Source organism: Mastigoproctus giganteus, chromosome 9 (assembly GCF_048544385.1).
Source record: "Mastigoproctus giganteus isolate SK-2022 chromosome 9, ASM4854438v1, whole genome shotgun sequence".
Lineage (NCBI taxonomy): Eukaryota > Metazoa > Arthropoda > Arachnida > Uropygi > Thelyphonidae > Mastigoproctus > Mastigoproctus giganteus.
In genome coordinates this window covers 75,770,400-75,794,700 of record NC_143583.1, presented here as the reverse complement: position 1 = coordinate 75,794,700, position 24,301 = coordinate 75,770,400, and the positions used below count along the sequence as shown (strand labels likewise).

The window sequence follows — 24,301 nt, the reverse complement described above, 5'->3', positions numbered from 1 at the left end:
AGAACAACTGCCGGCAAATGTTTGGCAAATTTGTTTAAAGAAGAGGTTAGAAGTGATCAGAAAAGCAGTATGCTATGTTTATGGAGACTCCATAATCTTAGCTACTGCCAAGATTATGGAGAGTCTAAAAGAACAGAAGATACTGTTCTTTTGCTCAGTGAGGAAGTACTTTATGGTTGTATGTGTCTACATGCTGCAGAAGTTCCCATGGAAGAATGCTGTTCTTATAAATGCTAAATTAGTAGAAATTTCATTATTTGGTAGTATGTGGTAGTATTTGGTGGAGTTGAACTAAAGTTTAGAGGCCACCATACATAAGATACAAGACATGTCCAGTATGTGTACAGAAAAGAGAACCCCCCCCAGCTGCTTAATCTCTCATTCTGTTTTATACGATCAATGTAGTCTTTATTTACTAACCCAAAACGACGCCTTTCTCTGCCGTTTACCTCATCTTATGTATTCTCATGGACTTTTAGCATACCTGTCAAAGCTCTGCTGACAGCTTTCTGAACGTCATTACTTTTAAAAACCAAAAAGACCAGGCCCAAAATTAAGTCTATGATGCAGAAGAGGACATAAGTAAGGAAGACTTCATGAATGACCTTTACAAATGCAATTTAAATTACATGAAGATTACAAAGATGGAAATGGAAAATTGAAATTTTAATATGCTTCAACAACATTAATAAAGTTAAAACTGGTAGAAATTGGGTAATGGAGGGGTCAGGGTGTCTACAACTATTACGTCAGGGATGGATGTATGTAGGAATGATGTCCTATGGAGTAAATTCACTTTATCTCGTACCATATTTTACAATTGTTAATCATTCAGGCACACTTTGAAAATGCGTAGATGCTGTCAACCAGTCTGCAGTCATTGTGCTAAAAATAAATATTCATACTGTAACTGTGCTATATATGCAAACCGATGTCGTGTGAATTGTATGTCGAGAGGGAATAGGTCGAGCCACTCGGAGATAAAGTGTCGGGAATATGAAAAGGTGTGGAAACTTATAATTGAACGGATGGATTACTCCTTACATAATAATGTATCGGTGAAATAAACGTAAGAGTGGACTTAGGAACATGCAACGTATTGGTACGCAGGAATCTCTGGCACAAATTGGAGTGACAAAGAATTACTGGACTGTTAATATAATATATAACTCAATGGGCAAAGGTCCAGAAATGTGGATGAATTGCAAATAGCCTGCAGCTGTGAAAAAATTTATCTTGCTTGCATTCAGGAGCTGTGCGAATGCGACGGTAGAGTCATGGGCCATTCGCTGAGCACCAAAATTTCTTTGTGCAGTCAGGGCAATTTACGTGCCACAATTCTCATATTTAATCACAACTTGTCCGTCACCCTGATCCATCGATAATGTACCCTTGATGTAGTTTATATTTGTTTTGAAACTGAGGAGATTAAATTTTATTTGGTGAGCATTTATATTTTCATCATGATGGTGACATTGCATTACGCTTGAATTACATTGAAATCTTGCTGAACCATTTGAAAAGCGAGAGGGTTATTATGTGCATGAGCTCTAACTCGAAAAACGTGGTTCAGCAGATCTACTAATGAACGGAGACAATTGTTGGAGGAGTTAATTACCAGTATGACTTGTTCATTCAAAACCTGCAATCTGAACACACACATTTTGGACAGTAAATGGAGAATCCAATATCGATGTGACACTTTCAACTATTCAGACATTTCAGTTAGTCACTAATTGGGCTGTTGAACCAGATTGGGTATGCATCGAGTAATCAAGTTCCAGTTGAGACTGCCATCCCATAGTGAACCTAGGGATACACAGGGTGTATTGTGTAGAATTTCATTAAATTCAGCAAACTGGGATACTTTTGATGAGCAGTTGCATTGCAAAACTGGAGTGTTAATACTGGACAAGATTGGTGTGCTGCCTAGAACTTCGGGCTGCCCAGTTATTACAAGATTGATTACAGGAGATGCCTGCAAAGGCTGTGAGATGCACCCAAATAAGACGTTTTCCGGTCAAGTGGTAGACACCAGAGCTGGCATCTCTCCATTAGCATTAGTATAGAGGCATTTGATGCAAGAAAGCAAGCTTATGCAGCATCAGCAAAAAAAAAAAAGAAAAAAAAAAAAAAACACTTCCACTTCACCCCTCTGTTCGTTCGAAATACCTGTCCAGCTGAGCCTTAAACTTATTTAGCCTATCAACTTCCGCGACAAGGGATGAAAGTCTGTTCCACCAACCACCCGCTGGCTAAAGGCAAATTTCTGCACGTCTTTCCTACATCTATCTTTCCTCAATTTGAATTTATGCTCCCTCAGGTGATTACTCAATATGACTTGTTCATTCAAAACCTGCAATCTGAACACACATTTTGGACAGTAAATGGAGAATCCAATATCGATGTGACACTTTCAACTATTCAGACATTTCATTCTGAGCAAGAGGAAGAATCCCATCAGCATTGAGCATGCTCAAACCATTCAAGGCTTTATACACCTCTATCAGATCACCTCGCTGGTGCCTAGTCTCCAGACACTAATTTGCAAAACTTAAGCCTTTCTTCGTAAGAGCACCCCTTTGTTCCATTCACTAATCTTGTTGCCCTTCTCTGTACTCGTTCCAGCAGCTCTACATCCTTCTTGAAATGAGGCCTCCAGACCTGTATACAGTACTCTAGGTGTGACCTGACCATTGCCTTATACAAGAGAATAATCACCTCCTTATCCCTGCTAGAAAAATTCCTATATATCATTGATAATACACCATGAGCTACTCTTACAGCCTGTCTGCACTGCTCAGAGAACTTCATATCTGCCTGCACAGCCACCCCCAGGTCCCTTTCATTCTACCACTGTCAGTGTAGTACTACAGAGTTGATACGTTGCTCTGGGGTTGCTGTTTCCCATATGTAGTACTTTACATTTGTCAATGTTAAACTTCATTTGCCACCTCTCAGCCCATCTGCTCAACCTTTCAAGATCCCGTTGCAGCAGCATAGTGTCAGTAGTGTCCTTGACAACCCTGCCAACCTTCGTATTGTCTGCAAACTTGGACATTAAGCTTGATGTACCATCATCAATATCATTTATAAATACAGAAAACAATAATGGACCCAACACTGAACCACGAGGGACTCCACTGATAACATTAGTCCACGACAAGCAGTGTCCATTGATTACCACTCTCTGTCTTCTCCCCCTCAACCACCCCTTTATCCAAAGCAGCAATTTGCCTCCAGTGCCACACTGCTCCAATTTATGCAGCAGTCTTCCATGTGCAACAGTATCAAAAGCCTTTCTAAGATCCACGTATATAATATCAAAGTTATTCCCTGCATCCAGTTCTTTTGTGACTGCATCATAGTATCCAATCAAATTGGTCAGGCAAGACTTCCCCTTAACAAAACCATGCTGTGTCCAAGCTATAACTGAAGTGCTTTAACTAGTGCCTCCATTAATTTTCCTGGAACAGAAGTTAAACTAACAGGTCTGTAATTACCTGTGTCTCCCTTTGATCCTCCTTTGTGGATTGGGGTCACATTTGCACATCTCCAGTTTGTGGGTACCTCCCCTGATTCCAAGGAAGCTCTCATAATTATGGCTAAGGGTTTGCTTACTTCCTTTGCTGCCTCCTTTAATATAACTGGATAGATCCCATCCACCCCAGATGCCTTTCTTGTGTTTATCTTCAACAATTTCTCCTCCACTTTACTCTCAGTTATTACAAGAGTCTCTAGCTTACTGCCAGAGTTGAATACACCTCTGGCATTCCTCTCGCTGAATAACTTCTCATATGTGAATGTCGATGCAAAATATTCATTTAGTTTGTTAGCTACCTGAGCAGGATCATCAACACTTGACCCATCAATATCAAGTTTAACAATCTGATTCATCCCCTTCCTTCTAGAGTTTATAGAAGTAAAGACCTCTTTGCTGTTTTTCTTTGCATCCCTTGCCAAAGATTTTTCGTAATCTGCCTTCGCCTGCCTTAACCTCCTTTGTAACTTGGTTACAGATCAACTTGTATCTATCATAGGCTTCTGTGTCATGTGTTAATTTGTATGTATCCCATGCATTTTTCTTCCCTGCCATATGTCTCATTAGTTCATCTGACATCCATTTAGGTCTAAACCTTGAACAATATTTCTTAGTTATGTAAAGCCTAGTAGCTTCCAAGATAAGTTCTTTGAATGCTTCCCATTTTGAATTTGCTGTTGGTAACATCATCAGTTGGTCCCATTGTATAGAATTTAAATACTGTCTCAGTCCATCATAGTCGCCTTTACGAAAGCAATAACCCTTCCCTTTACTCCTAATGGTAGTTACCTCTTTGAGTAAATCCCACTTCAGCACACTGTGATGACTGCCACCTAGTGGTTCATTTATCTGCAGATTCTTAATGCATGAAGAATCACTATTGATAATCAAATCAAGAGTATTACTCCCTCTAGTTGCCTCCCGAACATGCTGATGTAGAAAACAATCATTCAATAAATCCACAAAGCCTTGCTAGTGTGTGAGTGACCAGCCCCCAAATTCCAGTCAGTATCTGGGAAATTAAAATTCCCCCTTTATAAGGCTCTGTGATTTACTGGCCCACTCTATTTCCCTTTACAGTTTCTTATTATACTCATCAGAGTCATTAGGCCTATAGCACACTCCTACTTCCAATGCTTATGTCACACCAAACTGACTCGACACTGCACTGTCCAGCGATGTCAACTGGTTTCACTTCCTTGGATTTTATGTGTTTCTTAACTAATAGCATAACCCCTCCTCCCTTCCTATTCTGTCTATCCTTTCTGTAGACGTTGTACTCCCCAAATTCCAATTCTGCATTCCTTATATCTGTGTAACACCATGTCTCTGATATCCTGACAATATCTGCCTTTGATGTTTAGCAATACCTCAAATTCATCAAATTTATTTACTAAACTCCTAGCATTGGTGTACATGCAAGTATACATGCACATGTTTCTATTCTTAGCTACCCTAACACAACCCATATGTTTACATGTACCGCAATATCTCCCAGCAGTCTCTGAAATATCCTGCATCTTGTTTTTCAGGCTTGTGCTCATTCCAACAGAAGCAGTGCAAGAATCACTTTCACCTCTGCCAGTGGCTACTGTTAATCTATTAGTCTTTGTCTCCCCTCAAGCTAGCAGTTTTCCGACCCACCTAACACTGCCTTGATAGCATCAGGAAATATTCTTGCACCCTTTCTATTTAAGTGTATCCCACCCCTGTAGAAGCAGTCTCTCCTGTTAACAAGCTGAAAAAAATTCTACACCTTGTGAGCCCCTTGCACAATCTTTCCAGGGCCGAATTGATCGACAAGTCTCATCATATACTTCTTCCTATCTTGTCTGGGCAGAATTGCAGACACTTTCAAATTCAATCCTAATTCATGGCTTTTTTCAACAATGACCTGTACTTGTTAAGTAATTCTGCTGGTCTCCTACTTTTGATATCATTAGTGCCAACGTGCACAACTATGTCGCCTTTTGTGCCCTTAAAAGATGATATCTGCTCTACAACGTCGTCAACCTTTGCCACTGGCAGACATACCCCGGTCCTGTTCCAACTATCCTTTTTACAAAGCATGTTCCCCGTTTTCCTGACAATAGTCACCAACAACTACTACTTCCTTTGGGACCAGCACATTCTGCCTTCGGGGTTGCTGCTGTGTTGCGCGATGACCAAGTGCAAGCTCTGGGGTTGATGTGGGCAGCTAAGAGCTTGATGGGCCCTGCAATTTAGTTCCTTCGAGGGCATCCACCCTGCCCTTCAAGCTCCCATATAGGCCCATAACAATGCTGAGTTGTTCTCTGATTTCGATACACCCCTTGCATGCGCACACACACAAAGACATCCCCATGGCAATATCAAACATCATGCAAGCAGTGCATTTTAAAAGGCTGTGATTCAGAAGGGAACTGCCCCCCCCCCCTGAGTTCTCCTCTGAGCCACAGCACTTCCATTAGCTTGAGCCTTTTGCTTTGCTGCTCTGGTCTGAGTCATGATTTCTATTAATTTAAATTTCAGTTCAAAATTATAACCCTAAACTTGTATCCCAACACAGTTATAACAGTATATATATTTTTCAGCGTCAAGTATTATCTACAAGTTCCCTTTATATAACTTCCATATCAGTTATGTATTAATTAATTATGTTACGCTTGTAATCTAAGTCATTATGTGTATTTAGTTAAAAGTACAATTTAATTGACAATGAAGTTCAACAAGTTTAATAGATTCTACCGATCACCTGACAATATTATAACCTATACTATACTAATGCTATCTTGTTCGGTATATAACGTATTGTATGACAAAGACGGCAAGTTATGAATGGTAAATCTATGGACACTTAAGTATTAATTAACTTTTAAATCTCGCTGTCTAAATTCAGAATAAACTAACGATCCTTACTAGGTCTATAAGCTACTTACAGAAAATAATTTGATGTAAAAAATATTCAATAAAGTGGCTAAATATGGCTAAAAAAACTTCTCGTTTAGCGGAGTTGCAACTTGTAACACGTGGATTTGATACCCTTACCGATACATTTATGCAATTACAAGGCTGAGTAAAGAATAAGTACACCAGATTAATCAGAAAATCACAAAATGCTATACTACTAAATTTAAATCAAAAGTTTTAGAAAAACTTTTGATTTAAATAAGGAAACCATTAAAGCAAGAAAACTATCAGAGCGTAGGGGAGGCAATGAAACAAGTCCTCAAAAATGAATACAGGAGAGCAAGACAGAAATAAACATAAATGATCATTAGAGAAAAGTATAATGTATTGAAGAGCCTGCACAAACATGTCGAAACAACACTCCCTGGGGATAGGTGCATAAACTGTAAAATTATGGCACCCTGCTGGAGATGTTGTGCATTCAATTCTGGCTACAGGATGGAATGACTCATACTTGGAAGGAAAGTATAACGCATACTGTACCATTTCGTGGGAGATTTGAACCATTGCAATGAGAATGAAACTAATATTAGCATACAAAGATGATATTGCTTAATGAAAACTACACTGGCATGGGAAATAAGCCCAATTTCAAACAGAGGAGTTTGAGATTGCATTCATAAAATAAAAAATAAGTGTCCTGGTATGAATCTGGTTGAGGGTGAAGTAATTAAAAGAAGTTTTTGTGTAATGCCAGCACATCTGCTTACTGTATATACTTTCCAAATATCAGGGAAGATCCCAGATATTTGGAAAGAGGCAGTGTTGAAATTAATTTTGAAATTGCCATTGAAGCCTCCGGAATTGGTGGATTCATACTGTCCAATAGCATTGCTGAGCGGATTGAGGAAAATATATGAACATATGTTGGCTGTCAGAATAATGTGATATATCTGCTACAATAGTATCCTGTTGGATGCACAGTGCAGTTTTACTCAAGGCAAGGGAATGGATAATGTGTTTAGGCAGCTAGTGATTATAATGCAACAATTGCATTTGAAATACTGTCTAAGTATCTTCATTGATTTTGCAGGAGCGTTTGATACAGTCAACTGACAAAGTGTCTTAATGGTATTATGCAAGGCTAAATGTTCCCCTAAGGTATATTCTGTACACAGTGATTACTTCAACAATAGGAAAGTCACTGTTAAGTCTGCTTCTGGGCTAGTTACCAGAATGTTCATGGGGGAGGAAGTCTACAAGGATCCTTATTTGAGCCTATGATGTGGAACCTAGTTTTAAATGATCGGCTGAAATGCAACTATATTTGCAACTACTGGTTATATTAGTGAAGGGCGACTCTTGATCACAATTGGAAGAGCATTCTAATTTTGTTTTATCAGAGCTGAGGAATTGTGTGATTTGCACAAGGGCCATTTATCAGTAATGAGGAATCCAAGGGTTGTGCTGGTGTAGCCAGTCTTCAATAAGTTAAAACTCTTAAAATATATGGGAGTGATGACTGACAGGCAAATACACTTCATAACCCACATCACATACATTGCCTACAAAATTCGAACGTTTGTGGCCATGATCTCGCAAATTGCAAGGAAAGAATGGGGCATCAGGGGCAAAGCATTGGCCTTATTTTATGACTGCATTTACCTGTCAATTGTGGTATATGCATCACATATCTGGTTGAGCTCCACTTTGCAGAAATTCAATGTGTGAAAGAATTTTTTCAATTCAGCGAATTGTTCTGTTGAAGATGTGTATGGCCTGTTTAATAGTGTCTACTGATGCACTACAAGTTTTGACAGATTGTCTACCACTGGAGTCACACTTGGTGTTTCTATTGATGAGTTATCATCTAAAAAAGTGGCTGTCATATAAATGTTTTCTGGACGCTATAGCTTAATAGGGATAAGGGCTGTTGTATTCACCCACTGAACTTGAAATAGATTGTGTTGTGAGGTTGCAAAGAGGAAAGGAACCATCTGTGGACAGAATTGGTGAAACGGTGGCAAGAACATTGGAGCAATTGTGTTGAAGGGAGTGGTAATGAAAATTTTTTTTTCCAATAGTAAATGATAATCAGTGGGCAACTTGGTATAATCCCAATCTCCATTCAACTTCTTCCTAATTCCTAACACTTCCTAATTCATTTCACAAATATACGTGGTCTCAATTCTAATCTCACCGATGTTCATTTCCACTTGCAGTCAGCCAAATCCTATGTACTTTTTCTGACATAATCTCAGTTATCGGTTGATTCAACTACTGCTCATCTCAGATGCCCAAATTATTCGCTGTATGATTCCTTTCGCCTCAAAGGTTGTACTTGTCCATATGTCCGTTCTGATATTCCTTGTCAGAGACTTGGTAATTTGGAATCTCCTCTCTTCGATCTTCTCTGGCTTAAAATCTCTACCACATTGTGTCAAATTCATCTGTTGTCTCTACCGTTCTCCCAACTCCACTAATCACTTGGAGCTCTTTGACTTCCTCTCTTTGCAACTTGACTTTCTCCAGTCCAACTTTCCTAACAGTGAGGTGATTTTCCTTGGTGATTTTAATGTTCACAACTTCAGCTGGCTTTCGTTTTCTAGTCACACCGACCCAACTGGTTGAGATGCTGAGGTTTTGCAATTACTTGCACAGACCTTGCACAGATTGTTCATTTACCTACAAGAATACCAGATAGTCCTAATCATACAGCCAACATGCTTGATCTTTTTCTCACAAACAACCCTTCTAAGTACACGGTCGAAGTGAGAGGTCCTTTAGGCACTTCAGATCACAACTTGGTGATTGTCTCTTCTCCAATGGAGCCTTTATCTCATTGCTGTTTCCAACCTCATGTCGTTTGGCATTAGAAGTATGCAAAATGGGATGACCTGCGAGATTTCTTCTCCCGAGTATAGTCAGTTCAGGGCACCATCAGGGGACTACCTGCTTCCTCGGTTTTTTCTGTGGGATAAACAGGTTTGCTGTTTTTGTTTAAATGTGTGTCACAGTCAGTGTTTGCTTGTCTGGGCTACAGTTGCCTGATCTAGGCAACTCATTTTCCTGTTTTTGCAGCTCAGCTGCTGTATGTTCTGCAAAAATCTGCCAGTTTGCCTTTTTAAGATTATACCTTTTGATATCCAACAAGGAGTGTTGGGTTGTTTATAATTGCCTGTTTAGTTTTAAGGTGGTGGTTCAATTATCTGATGTGGTCCAGACTGACTAGACACACTAGTCTGTAATTTTATGGGGTATTGAATTGGTGGTAAGAGTAAAGTCAATGTCACTCTCCCACATACTGCTAAAAAGTTGGGAGGTTATTTGGTTGGTTTAACACTTGAGAGGGTGAGGTAGGTATATAAGCTGAAAATATCTGGCCATTGTATGTGCCTGCTTTGTCTTCCATATGGCTATGTCATAAGGCTGACTGGCAGTTTACATCAGTGCACACACTATGATATTTGCAGTAGGTAGCAAGTCTATGATTGCTTCTAAGTATTCAATAGTTAAGATTTATATCTTGGTCTGGAATATAGTGAAATAATGTAAAACAGTTCTACAGCACTGGTGATATGGGCACACACTGCCACTGGGGAGCAGATGTGACCCACCTTTGTGACTGTCGGTATTTTTAACCACTATTGCTGTAGACGGGACACCTGAGGTATATCCTGTGATTTTATAGCCTTTTGGATATCCTTTAACCTTACCCATGTGTGTGTGTGTGTGTGTGTGTAGGGTTCGTGGAATATCAAGATAGCTGTGTTACTTTCTTCTAATTTGAGTTTGATCTGATCTACAACAGCTCTTGCTCTTTGAGCATACAATTGGACAAGGTTTAGAGTCCTGTCACATATGCTTTAAATCTGGCCCATAGTTTGTCTTAGTATAAGTTTTACCCTCTTTGTTACGGATATTTGTCATCCCTGATGCTATGTGCATAGCCAGTCTGCCGTTGCTGCCTTACAATAGCACATTTTGGCTGCTGATTTTTATTTTGGCAGCTCTTGTAATTGTGGCCGGTGACTCCATAGTGGCCACAGACAGGAGATTTCTAACTGCAGTCTCTGGCAGTATGACCATATGAGTTAAAGCAATTCTGTATGGGAAAGTATTCCCTGAATTTATGGCTGGTCCAGCCATTGTAGACTCTTTGTTATCCCTGTAGGTTTTTCCAAGTGCCTCCATAGCCAGGTGGGCAGGAGCAGCAGTGTGTAGCACACGCTTCTTGATTAGACCGGGGTTCAAGCCCACGACCACCAAATACGGAGGATGCGGAAAGGTCAGAGAATGACCACCGCATATCCCCGGAGCAATATGGCCTTGGTTGCTAATGCTCCTGAAAACCAAATAACAACCTGTAGGTTTTTCCAAATTCTGGGTGACACTTCCAGAATGATATTGAATTGCCCATTTCTTTTGTTTTTTGTCTCACTTTTTAGAAGAAATTCTTTGGCAAACTTGTCTAGTTCCATTATATTAATGAAATTTTTATTGCAGAAATCCAGCATAAGATCTCTTTCCAGAATTCTCAGGGATATCAAATATAATAATATTGGGTTTCCTGCCCCTTGGCTTTTCTGTTTTCAGTCCCAATTTTATTACCTCTGGGTTGGTTTCAATCTTTTTAACATCCTCTTTAGTTTTTATTTCATTTAAAACTCCATTATCTTTTATTTTTCTCATGTTATTCACTTTTATTTCTTTCAAGTGAGGTTATAATTTTGTCATGACGGTATCGCTGATTGCCTCACTTGATTTGTACGTAGCATTTATAATGATTGTTCATTTCTTTTGCCTTTGATATTTCCTTAGTCTTATAGCAAATTCTAATTGGGAAGCATTCAAAGAATTAATCTTGGAAGCTACTAGACTTTTCATACAAAATAAGAAATATTGTTCAAGGTTTAGGCCTAAATGGATGACAGATGAACTTGATGAGACACTGGACGGAGAAGAAAAATGCATGGGATACATATAAATCAACAGGTAACACAGAAGCCTATGGTAGATATAGCTAGTCTGTAATGAAGTCACAAAGGAGGTTAGGCAGATTACGAGAAATCATTGGCAAAGGATACAAAGAAAAACAGCAAAGAGTTCTTTACTTATGTAAACTCTAGAAGGAAGGGGATATGAATCAGATTGGTACACTTGATGTCGATGGTTCAACTGTTGATGATCCTGTTCATGTAGCTGGCAAACTGAATGAGCATTTTTCATTTACATTTACACATGAGGAGTTATTCAGGCAGGGAAATGCCAGAGGTTTATTAAACTCTGGCAGTGATCTAAATGATTTTGTAATAACTGAGAGCAAAGTGGAGAAATTGTTGAAGTTAAACATAAAAAGTCACCTGGGGTGGATGGGATCTATCCAGTTATATTAAAGGAGGCAGCAAAGGAAGTAAGCAAACCCTTAGTCATAATTATGAGAGCATCCTTGGATTCAGGGGAAGTCCCCATGGACTGGAGATGTGCAAATGTGACCCCAATTTGCAAAGGAGGTATCAAAGGGTGACACAAGTAATTACATACCTGTTAGTTTAACTTGTGTTCCGGGGAAATTAATGGAGTCACTGGTTAAATATGCATTGCAGGATCATCTAGACAAGACTGCAGTAATAATTCAGACACAGCATGGGTTTGTTAAGGGGAAGTCTTGCCTGACAAATTTGAGTGGGTACTATGGTGTGGTTACAAAGGATGCAAAAAATAGTTTCCAAATAATATTATATACTTGGATCTTAGGAAAGTTTGATACTGTTGCACATGGAAGACTACAGTACAAATTGGAGTAGCATGGCATTAAGGGCAAATTGCTGCTATGGATAAAGGGATGGTTGAGTGGGAGAAGACATTGGTAATCAATGGCTACATATCTTCATGGAGTAATTTTATTATTAGTGGAGTCCCCCAGGGTTCAGTGTTGGGTCCTTTGTTGTTTTCTGTATTTATTATTAATATTGATGATGTTGTTAGGCTTAATGTCCAAGTTTGCAGATATGAAGGTTGGTAGGGTTGTTAACGGCAGCATGCTACTGCAACAGAATCTAGAAAAGTTGAGCAGATGGGCTGAGAATTGGCAACTGAAGTTTAACACATACAATACTACATATGGGTACTGCATTTGGGTAGTATTAACCCCAGAGTAACATATCAACTGTGTTGTGCTACACTCAGGGTGGTAGAGAATGAAAGTGAAAAGGACTTGGGGGTAATTGTGCAGTCAGATATGAAGTTTTCTGAGCAGTGCAGACATTCTGCAAGAGTAGCTCATAGTGTCTTGTCAGTGATGCAGGGATAAGGAGGTGATTATCTCATTGTATATGAGGCAATGGTCAGGCCAGACCTTGAGTACTGAATACAGGTCTGGAGGCCTTATTTTAGAAACGATGTATAGCTGCTGGAACAAGTACAGTGAAAGGCAACAGGATTAGTGAATGGAACAAAGGGTTGCTCTTACGAAGGAAGGCTTAAGTGAACGCAAATTAGTGTCTAGAAACTAGGCACCTGCGAGATGATCTGATTGAGGTGTATAAGGCCGTGAATAGTTTGAGTAAGCTCAATGCTAATGGAATTTTCCCTCTTGCAGAGATTAATCACCTGAAGGGATATAAATTCAAATTGAGGAAAGACAGTTGTGGAATAGATGCCCAGAAATTTTTGCCTTTAGCGAGTGGGTGGTTGATTGCTGGAACAAACTTACATCTGTCATTGTAGAAGTTGACAGCTTAAATAAATTCAAAGTGGAACTAGACAAACATTTGGATCAAATGGATGGGTGAATTGGGAAGTGCTTTTTTTTTTTTTTTTTTTTTTTTTGTTTTGGCTCCTGCTGTATAAGCTTGCTTTCTTTCATCATATGCCTCTGCTAATGCTGATGTGTGTCTAGTTTGTGATGAATGTGCTTTGCTGGTCCTTGCTGCATGGATATAAGTCAAAGTATTTATTTCTTTATAATTATTTTTTCTCCTAAGTCACTGTTTTCTGTATTAAGTTCAATTACTATGTTCCAAAACAGACCACAGTTTACTATCTTCAGTCTTGTTGCAGATGTAATTTTATTGGTCTGTTTATGAAGGAACTCTTCTAGGAACAGCTTCATTTCTTTAATTTGTCTTATGGGATTCTCTATTTGATTTATAAGCTGAAATCTCCTCTCCTCCCCTTCTCTTTGTTACCTCTGGCTCTAAATTATCATTCTCCTTTTTATCTAAGATGGCCAAGGGGGTAAGCTTCTAAGTTGTCTTTTGTAGTTTCTTCATTGCTTTGGGTTCTTTCTGTTAGAATCTCTATCTCACAATCAGGCACGTCCTTCAAGTCAGGATTACATTCGAAATTTTTTGATTTTTCAATTTTTCCCCCTTGAGTTTTGGTCTTTGCCAGTCATTTTGCTATGATTATAATGTTCCTTATATTCAGGGAAGTAATTTAAGGTATTTTTTACAGTTGTAATTGTATTAAAACCCAAGATGCAATGCTTTCCTATTTTGGTGGGAAAATGGTCACACACAAAGAAAAGTACTCTTATATGCAAATATGTGTTTAATTTAAGCTGAAATTCACATTTCTCCTTGCAAATAACGTATCCAGCTATTTTGATCAAATTTATCCCAATTTTTGGAATTTTGAGGCATTGCAACAGTAGGATTGTTACCGTTGAAGCTGTAACAATCGTGTTTTGTTTTTTTTTTTTATTTATTTATTTTTTTTTTTTATTTTTTTTTTTTTTATTTTTTTTTTTTATTTATTTTTTTTTTATGTAAACCCCAAACACGAGAGGTATCAGATTCTATAGTACTTAGTATTGTGCTTGGGTTGGAGGTTGATAGGACGAAAGAAGATATTTGTTGACATTGGACTTAAACTTCTGTAGACTGCAATTTTCAGGAAATACGTATGAAGGAAGGTTGTTCCAGAAAATGGCGGTTGAATGAATAAACGAGGAAGATGAAAAGTTGGTTCTGTGAGTTTGAAGTTGGACAGTAAATGGGCGTTGGCTGGTGGCGGCATGTGTTCGGACTGTTTTGAAAGAGAGAGCGGGAATTATAGAAGCCAATCCAGAAGAACAGTGCCCATGGAAATAGCTGTAGAAGAGGCATGCAGCAGAAACAGTACGTTGGCTTGGTTTTTTTTTTTTTTTAGGAGCATTAGCAACTAAGGTCATATTGCTCCAGGAAAATGTGGTGATCATTCCCTGACCTTTCTGCATCCTCTGTATTTGGTGGTCACAGGCTCAAACCCCGGTCTAATCAAGAAGCGTCTGCTACGCACTGCTACTCCTGCCCATCTGGCTACGGAGGTGCCTCAAACAGTATGTCTATGAGATAGTGAGTGGAGAGACTGTTAGAGATGAATCATTAATTAACCTAACTGTCCTCTTCTGAGTGGAATCAAGAAGCCTGAGAGAGGTTTTGGGGGCACCACCCCAGATATGAGAACAACATTCCATGGTAAGCCAGATTTTCGATTTGTACAGAGTGAACAGCTGTTTGGAAGAAAAGTAACGCAGACAGCGAAAGAGAAAACCAAGTTTTTTTTTAGATGCAGAGGAAGCAATATTTGTAATGTGCTTGTGCCAAGAGAGAGAGATTAGAAGTCAGGGTAATCCCCAGAAGAGATATATCATTTTGCCTAAAAATCGGAGTGTCACCAAAGATAAGCACAGGAGCAGAAGAATCCTTTTTGCAAGATATAAGACAAGACTGAGTTTTAGAAGGATTGTAATCAACTAAGTTGTCTTTGCCCCGCTGAAGAATTACCCGGAGATCAGCATTTAAAGAATTGGTAACAGATATTTGAGAAGTTGAAGCTGATTGGGCAGGGCAAGGTTTCTCAAAATGGAAAGTGGAATGCAATGTGCTATCATCGGCAAAATTATGGATAGGATTTCCAGTCAATGGAAGGTCATTAATATACAAGAGGAAAAGACTGAACCTTGGGGGACACCAGCATTAGTGGAGAAGTTAGAAGACTGAGCCATCTACCATCACCCTCAGTGAGCAATCAGAGAGAAAACTGGATAACCAATCACAAAAAAACAGTTGGCAAACCATAAGATAGAAGCTTGTTTAGAAGACCTCTATGCCAAACATGATTGAAAGCCTTTGAGATGTCATGAGCAACTGCTTGTTTCTCCAAAGTTTTCCATTGAATTAGTTCATAAATGGGTAACACAAGCCAGAATCACCAGTGGATCGACACTGCCGGAATCCATACTGCCGATCGTTGATCAAATGGAAGGTTTCTAGGTAGTTTAAGAGTTGGCGGTTGATTGATTTCTCCATTACTTTACAGAGAGTAGAAGTAATTACAATGGGACGATAATTGGATGGGATGGATTTGTCACCCTTTTTAGGAACTGGCTGTCGACCGGGCTAGCCGAGTGGGTAAAAGTACCTACCTGGCAACCCAAAGGTCGCGGGTTCGATTCCCGCCTCGGGCTTGGATCAAAGTACTGCAAAAACCTTGGGAGGTGCAATATGGCCACAGAAGCCGATGCGCCAACAACTACCAAATCAAAAAAAAAAAAAAAAAAAAAAAAAAAAAAGGAACTGGCTGGATTATGAGCAAATTTCCAACCAGAATGAAAAACTCCTTTGGAATAAGAAATTGAAAAAAGGCGGCAAAGAACAGGAGTTAGTTCAGAAGCGTAGGTTTTGAGAACAAGTGGAGAAATACCATTGGGACCTGGAGCTTTCTTAGCTTTCTTTCAAGATTCATCAAAATCCTTCTGACATCCTTTTGACGGAAGACCACAGGAGGCATTGAATGGAGCGTGTTGGGAATGGTAGGAGGTATTTTACCAAGATCATTAATACATGAGTTGGAACAAAAATGGGATGCTAGCAGGTCAGCTTTATCTTTAGCTGAAGTGACAACAGAACCATTTGGTTTGCACAGAGGTGGGAGCAGAGATGGGCAAAAGTTGCAGCCAATAGCTTTCACAAGAGACCAGAATGCTCGGCTACTATTAGGGCAAGAAGCAAGTTTTCTACTCTTAGCCTGTTCAAACTGTAATTTGGACTGATTAATAACTGATTTACAATTGTTGAGATTTCGTGGAGACGGAAAATAAAAGTGAACAATTAGAAACAAGCCAATTACGATATGCAACGTTCTTCTCTTGAACAGCCTTAGCACATTTATTGGAAAACCAAGGTTTAGATAAAGGATGAGATTTTAAAGTGGAGTGTGGGATGAAGGATTCCATTCCTGCAAGGATAATTTCACTGACAGTATCTGAGCAAACGTTGACTTCAGAAGTTTTGAAACAGTAATCCGACCAAGGAAAAGAAGAAAAGAAATCTCGTAGGTCATTCCATTTTGCATTCTTGTAATGCCAAACAATACAAGTTTAGGAATAACCATGAGATAAAGGCTCTATTGGAGAAGAGACATTCACGAAGTTGTGATCTGAGGTGCCTAAAGGATTTCTCACTTCGACCGTGTACTTAGAAGGGTTTGTGAGAAAAAGATCAAGCATGTTGGCTGTATGGATAGGATTGTCTGGTATTCTTGTAGGTAAATGAACAATCTGTGCAAGGTCATTAGTAATTGCAATAGCTTCAGCATCTTGACCTGCTGGGTCGATGTGACTAGAAAACGGAAGCCAGCTGGAGTTGTGAACATTAAAATCACCAAAGAAAATTACCCCACTGTTATGAAAGTTGGACTGTAGAAAGTCAAGTTGCAAAAAGAGGAAGTCAAAGAGCTCCAAGTGATTAGTGGAGTTGGGAGAACGGTAGAGAGAACAGATGAATTTGACATAATGAGGTAGAGAGATTTTAAGCCAGAGAAGATCGAAAAGAGGAGATTCCAAATTACCAAGTCTCTGACAGAGAATATCGGAGTGGACATATGCACAAGTACCACCTTTGAGGCGAAAGGAATCATTCAGCAAATAATTTGGGCAACTCAGATGAGCACTAGTTGAATCAACCAATAACTGAGATTCTTTCAGAAAAAGTACATGGAGTTTGGCAGACTGCAAGTGGAAATGGACATTGTTGAGATTAGAATTGAGACCACGTATATTTGTGAAATGAATCAGGAAGTGTTTGGGAGGTTTAGATCTTTTTGCAGATAAGCTAACTCTATTAGTTTGACAATTCATGGTATATTCAATAGTAAGAAAAAGTGGGTGGGACATGCTGTTTGAAGTAATGAAATTTTTGGATGTGGCATTCACATGATATGAATATACCCAGATCCTTGATGTAACGTGGCCTCGACAATTCCCCCCGCATACACACTACTTGGACTCCCTCCAGTCACTATCTGGCAGAGTAGATGTAGCAAGATTATGTACTAGCTGATCCGGAAGCCTCCTAGAGAGTTACCGATAGGTTCAGTCCAGTGTACTAACTAGCGGCCAGCCTGTGAATACCGTTTTAGAGCTGTGACCTAGAAATGTAAAGAAGATTGGATCTCACCACGATGTTCATCCTAACCTCAAAAGTCATCAATCATACTGCGTGATGGAAGAGATAGGGGAAGGGTTGACTGGAACTTAGCTATGGAGACTAAACATGGGTTCCACCACTTCAAGCCTCCAAAAAGCAAAGTGGTGGTATTGCACCAGTTTATGAGTCATCTAGCACCTAGTACTGCCTGGTAACACAGAGGGACGGCATTCCTTTTCCTTCATGTGGTGTGGGCGCCACACCTCGATCCTTGCTTACGTTGGTTCACACCTAGGTGGTTACCCACGTGCTTGTGCATGGAGATTATACCTAGGATTACTAACCGACCCACCGTCGTGAAGGTGAAAGTAGAGGATTTAGCTGTCACAGACCATCTGGAATTCGCCAAAATTGGGTCCACTTGACTTGGGTGTCACCCGAATATCAGTTCCATCAGTGTTTTAGACTCCCAGATAGCAAGTACAGCTTGTCTGGCATATCTGAGAAAATGTCTGCAACAACCTCAAGGACCAAAGTACTGCACGTAAATGCATTCAAAGAACCAGTAATGTTTTTTGAATGCATACAAACAAGCTTACCCGAATAATACTAGTTATTATCAGTTGTACATAACTTGAAGAATCCAAGATCCATGGTTTTTGAAACCGGAAAATCCAAGAAATTCTCACAGCTGCTGTCGGACACTATCCACCCAGGGCTCCCACTCCTCGGTTTTTCCACCCAGATCTGGGTTCTTTGATTGTCATCTGGGTTGATAGGTTTTTTTTTCACAAAAATATCTCATTATCTGGGTTTTTTCGGTAATTTTTAATTTTAAGTCAAAATTTATTTTTATTCCTTGTAAATACAATAAAATTTAATACATTTAATAACAGTTTACAATTTTCTTAATTTTATATTCTAACAATACTGATCATAATTTGTAATATCTCAAGTGCTTGTACAAAATACTACAAATGTAAAAGGATTTCAAAGTTTTCGCAGGGTTCTACACTATGAAATTACGCTTCTTACATGTTCGTGTTACTAACATGTATGCACAGCCTATTGAGCAGGCGGAAGGCGGTCTTTACTGCACAGTCTTTAGTGATCGTTCGTGGTATTATTGCATTATTTGGTGTGATTTTTACATTTATGCGTGTACTACATACAGTGATATAATAAATTTAAATTGTAGTGACTATTTCTATTTTATGTTAATGGATTAGTGATTTATTTTTTATTTTATAGAACATTTTAAATAAGATAATTGCTAATTAGCCATACCCACAAATTGCCCACAATGTCTGAAACTTGTTCCCCACAGAGAAAGATGAGTAAACGGTGGTATACTCAAAATTTTAGAAATGAATGGTTAGAAGATCCGGAATTAAAGATTGGTTGAAAGAAGACAGTAATGAAAAAGGTGCGTCTTACTGTATTTGTTGTGAAATAAAATTAAAGAATGCCAATAAATCGATGTTACTAGTGCATAAAAATACAGTTAAAAAAAAAAAAGTGCAGATATTGCTAAGACAAGTTCAACGTTAGACACGTTCTTCACAAAACGTAAACCTACGGAGAATGAAGAAGTAGCAAAGGCAGAGTTAACAATTGCTGCACCCATTTCTGAGCATAATGTTCCATTTGCGCAATGTGATCACCGTATAGAAGCATGTAAGAAAGCATTTCATGATAGCAATATTGCAAAACAAGTTCAGATGAAGGCGACTAAAGTCTCTTATCTTATACAAGATGGCATAGCCTATCATGAAAATATATACATTTCTAACATATGCAGAAACAACAAGTTTTCAATGATAATAGATGAAAGTACAGATTTATCTTTATCGCAAGTTCTAGCTGTTGTTTGTTAGATATTTTGATATTCAAAAACTTGATGTTGTAGATGTGTTACTTGACACTGTTTGTGTCGAAAATGGTACTTCAGAAGGGCTTTATCAAGCTGTAAAAGATCTTTTCATAGAAAAAAAATATTCAAATAAGTAATCTCGTTGGCTCTGGAAGTGATAATTGTGCCACTATGATGGGTACTAAGAGTGGGTTCCAGTCATTGCTAAAAAAAGTATGTACCATCAGTATTTATAATGGCATGTGTTTGCCATTCTTTTGCATTATGTGCTAGTCATTCAGTCAAGGTACTGCCATCATATCTAGAAATATTTATAAAAGATATCTCTTGTTATTTTTCCCGTAGTAGTAAAAGATTAAACGTTCAAAATGATTCAAGATGTTGTAGATACTGCTAAGCATAAAATCCCCAAATTAGCACAAACTCGTTGGTTATCCCATGGCAATGTAATAAAAATTATTATTGAGCAGTGGGATGCGTTAGTTCTTTATTTTCAGTCTCAATCAAAAATTGACAAAATCGATGGTGCAGGAAATATTTACAATACTATGATCACCAAAGGAACTAAGCATATGTTGTTGTTTTTAGGATATGTACTGGAGAAAATAAACTGCCTGAATATTGAATTTCAATCTGAGCATTTCAGATTGCACTTACTTCATTCAATGGTTTCAATTGAGTATAAAAATATTCTTAGTTTTTTCATAAAAGAAGTCATTACTTCGTGCAAGCTGGTTGAAATTGATCCAAGCAATACAATAAATCATAAGCCTCTGAATAAAATATATTTGGGAAGCTGTTGTATGGCCTTATTAAATTCAACACCACTTGGTGACAGTGAAAGCAGGTTTAAAAATGATTGCTTAAAATTTCTTGTTGAACTTTGTATGGAAATCAGAAAAAGATTTCCTCTAAATGATGATGGAATTATCGCCAGTCTCAATGTTCTTCACCCAGCAGTGATACATGATCGTGCCAATTCGCCATCCTCCATTTTCCATTTAGCAATGCAGTTCCCTCACCTTGTTTCTGAAGACAAACTAGATCTTCTAGATGATGAATGGAGATCATTTCGTTTAAATCAAGATTTAGATTTCTCTTACAAAACCATCCCTGAGTTATGGTATCTGTTACGTAATGTAAAAGATGGCTTTAATAATTCTAAATATGAGATTTTATCTTACTTTATGACCAGTCTAGCTATTTTACCTCACTCTTCGGCAAGAGTAGAAAGAATCTTCTCCCAAGTAAACCATATAAAAACAAAAGCCACAAACTCCCTTAAACCAGAAACTGTGAAAAATCGACTAATGGCAAAACAGGTGATAAATAGATGTAATCAAAATTGCTATACATGGAAACCTAAATCAGAATTGGTAAAAGAAGTCATACAAGGAACTTGTCATAAAAGATACGAAGAATGTTTGAAAAAAAATGAAAGAACTTCAAAAAATAAATGTGGAGGGAACTGAATGGGATGAAAATTCTGATTACAATTAAATAAAAGATATTTTTGCATGGTAAGTTTTATCTTATTTGTGTTGCTATACTATATGATGAAAACTAGGTTTTTTTTGGGTTTATTTAAGTTGCAATCTAAGTTTTTTTAAAATTTGTGAGTGGGAGCCCTGGCCACCGTTTACATCAAATGTAGATTCGTGCTGATGTGTCAGTTTACCTCCGTAACCGCAGGGTACTTTTATAGTGGAGCTAGTATGAAGGAGTAACAGTGATTGTGTGGATTGAGTTATTGGTATACTTTTTGATAATTATTGATTTTTATAATAAACAATCATTGAATGACAAGGGATGTCATAGTTAGGGGGGGAAGGAACAGTGAGTAGGGATTAGTCTTGTGCACCCAAGAATTAACTGACTTGAGACTTTTTTTTGCTGAGGTGTTGGATGCATATGTAGAATGTGGTAAGCTCATTGGGATTCAATGGAAAAAGCATATCTGTTTTATCAACCAGCTTATTCATTCTATCCAAAATTTCTGGAGTGATGGATATTTGAAAACAAAAGGCTTGAGGGGGGAAAGGGGGATACATTGTGTCAGTATAGTAATTTTACCTCACAGGGAATACTGGAAAGTTTGTCATTAAGTATTGAATTGGCTACAGTTCAAATAGCACTAATCTTTGAATATGCCAAAGTCTGTAGTCAGGGGCTTTACTGCTTAAAACAGTTTGTGGACACTAGAGCCAGAAACAAATGCACTCTCTCTAATGGGAGTGGTTTTGCTCGGCAAAAACAGCGTAATACAATGATTAATTGAGCCTGATTCAGTAGTGGCAGTGGATGGCTTTCAACATAGAAGAACATCTCCATTGTTCTATGTTGTAGTATGAATAGTAACAGTCAAATGGGTGTATGAGTGACATGTAGTTAGATATTAGTGCTTTGACTAAGTTGGACTTAGTCTTTAAGAGTGAACAAAAAACTCAGATTAATAATTGTAATTGATAAAACTTACTCCAATAGAATTCCATTAAATAAATAGTTCTGCAGTAGGCAGTTAATTGCTGAAGTTTAAGCATGATGTTACCTAGAAACTGTTAGTGGGCTCTGTCTGTGGTTATTATTTCATTGACATTTCGCAAAAGAAAGAGCAAGACAAGAAATGAGTTCATCAAGAGGGGAGAGATAACCTGTTGTGACCCCCTGCTCTTTTGTTGTACTGAGATGAGTAGTTTTTATAAGAATTTATATTTTTATTACTCTTATGTATAAATTTGCAATTGTTTTATCATGAGTGAAATGTAATAAAGTTTTAATGATGCATTAGAATATGTTCTGCTTTAATTTCAGTTATACTGTATGCTATTACTGCTGTATATTTCGCTGGTGTAATGGTTCGTCTGATGCTGACTTTAACTCCTGTGGTTTGTGTACTAAGTGCCATTGCCTTCTCCAATGCCTTCAGCTTTTATCTTCAGGATGATGAAAATACTAAATCCTCATCAAATGCTGCAGATAGTGATAGTGAAGAAAGTGATGGAGCAGATAGAAAAGGGAATAAAAATTTATATGATAAGGTAAACTTCATATTTTTTGAAAGTTTTTCTTTATATTAAAACAACAAGTCATCAGAATTTGAGATATCATCTCCTTATTCATAACCAACTCATCAGCTATCATTCTGAGGGTCAAATGACAATCTCTTGCCAATATTTTCCTAACTTTTGAAACTCTGTCCTCATTTTGAGAGATGTCCACTTCTTGGATCATTGCAAACATCCTCACATTCATCTCTGAACCACTTATACCATTCAAACACACTGGTATGACTTAACGTGACACAGACAGATAGACACAGCCAAATAGAATCTTTTATTATTATAGATTAAGGAATAAAGTGTTACAAATTAGAATTTGCCATTACTTATATAATTGGTATATAATGTTACAATACTTGATGTTAAGTTCTCAAGTTGGTTTGTCTGTCTGCAAGGGGGAGGGGTTAAAACCTTAGCATTAGCATTAGTAGAGGCATTTGATGCAAGAAAGCAAGCTTATGCAGCATCAGCCAAAAAAAAAAAAAAAAACCAACTTCCACTTCACCCCTCTGTTCGTTCAAAATACCTGTCCAGCTGAGCCTTAAACTTATTTAGGCTATCAACCTCCACGACAAGGGATGGAAGTCTGTTCCACCAACCAACCACCCGCTGGCTAAAGGCAAATTTCCGCACGTCTATCCTACATCTGTCTTTCCTCAATTTGAATTTATGCCCTCTCAGGTGATTATTCTGAGCTAGAGGAAGAATCCCATCAGCATTGAGCATGCTCAAACCATTCAAGGCTTTATACACCTCTATCAGATCACCTCGCTGGTGCCTAGTCTCCAGACACTGTAATTTGAAAAACTTAAGCCTTTCTTCGTAAGAGCACCCCTTTGTTCCATTCATTAATCTTGTTGCCCTTCTCTGTACTCGTTCCAGCAGCTCTACATCCTTCTTGAAATGAGGCCTCCAGACCTGTATACAGTACTCTAGGTGTGGCCTGACCATTACCTTATACAAGGGAATAATCACCTCCTTATCCCTGCTGGAAAAATTCCTATATATCATTGACAATACTCCATGAGCTACTCTTGCAGCCCGTCTGCTCTGCTCAGAGAACTTCATATCTGCCTGCACAACCACCCCCAAGTCCCTTTCATTCTATACCACTGTCAGTGTAGTACCACAGAGTTGATACGTTGCTCTGGGGTTGCTGTTTCCCATGTGTAGTACTTTACATTTGTAAATGTTAAACTTCATTTGCCGCCTCTCAGCCCATCTGCTCAACCTTTCCAGATCCTGTTGCAGCAGCATAGTGTCAGTAGTGTCCTTGACAACCCTGCCAACCTTTGTATCGTCTGCAAACTTGGACATTAAGCTTGATATACCATCATCAATATCATTTATAAATACAGAAAACAATAATGGACCCAACACTGAGCCCTGAGGGACTCCACTAATAACATTAGTCCACGATGAGCAGTATCCATTGATTACCACTCTCTGTCTTCTCCCCCTCAACCACCCCTTTATCCATAGCAGCAATTTGCCTCAAATGTCACACTGCTCCAATTTGTGTAGC

At 38.4% G+C, this 24,301-nt stretch overlaps 1 protein-coding gene across 2 annotated transcripts in view; it reads left to right on the top strand.

Moving 5' to 3' along the window:
- Nucleotides 1-24,301, top strand: part of Stt3B (catalytic subunit 3B of the oligosaccharyltransferase complex) — a 247,533-nt gene that overhangs the window by 142,766 nt on the left and 80,466 nt on the right. For both annotated transcript variants that reach the window (XM_090381684.1, XM_090381685.1), the window contains exon 11: nt 22,529-22,755. In XM_090381684.1, coding sequence (XP_090237810.1) covers nt 22,529-22,755 — 227 coding nt within the window. The remainder of the gene's footprint in view (nt 1-22,528; nt 22,756-24,301) is intronic.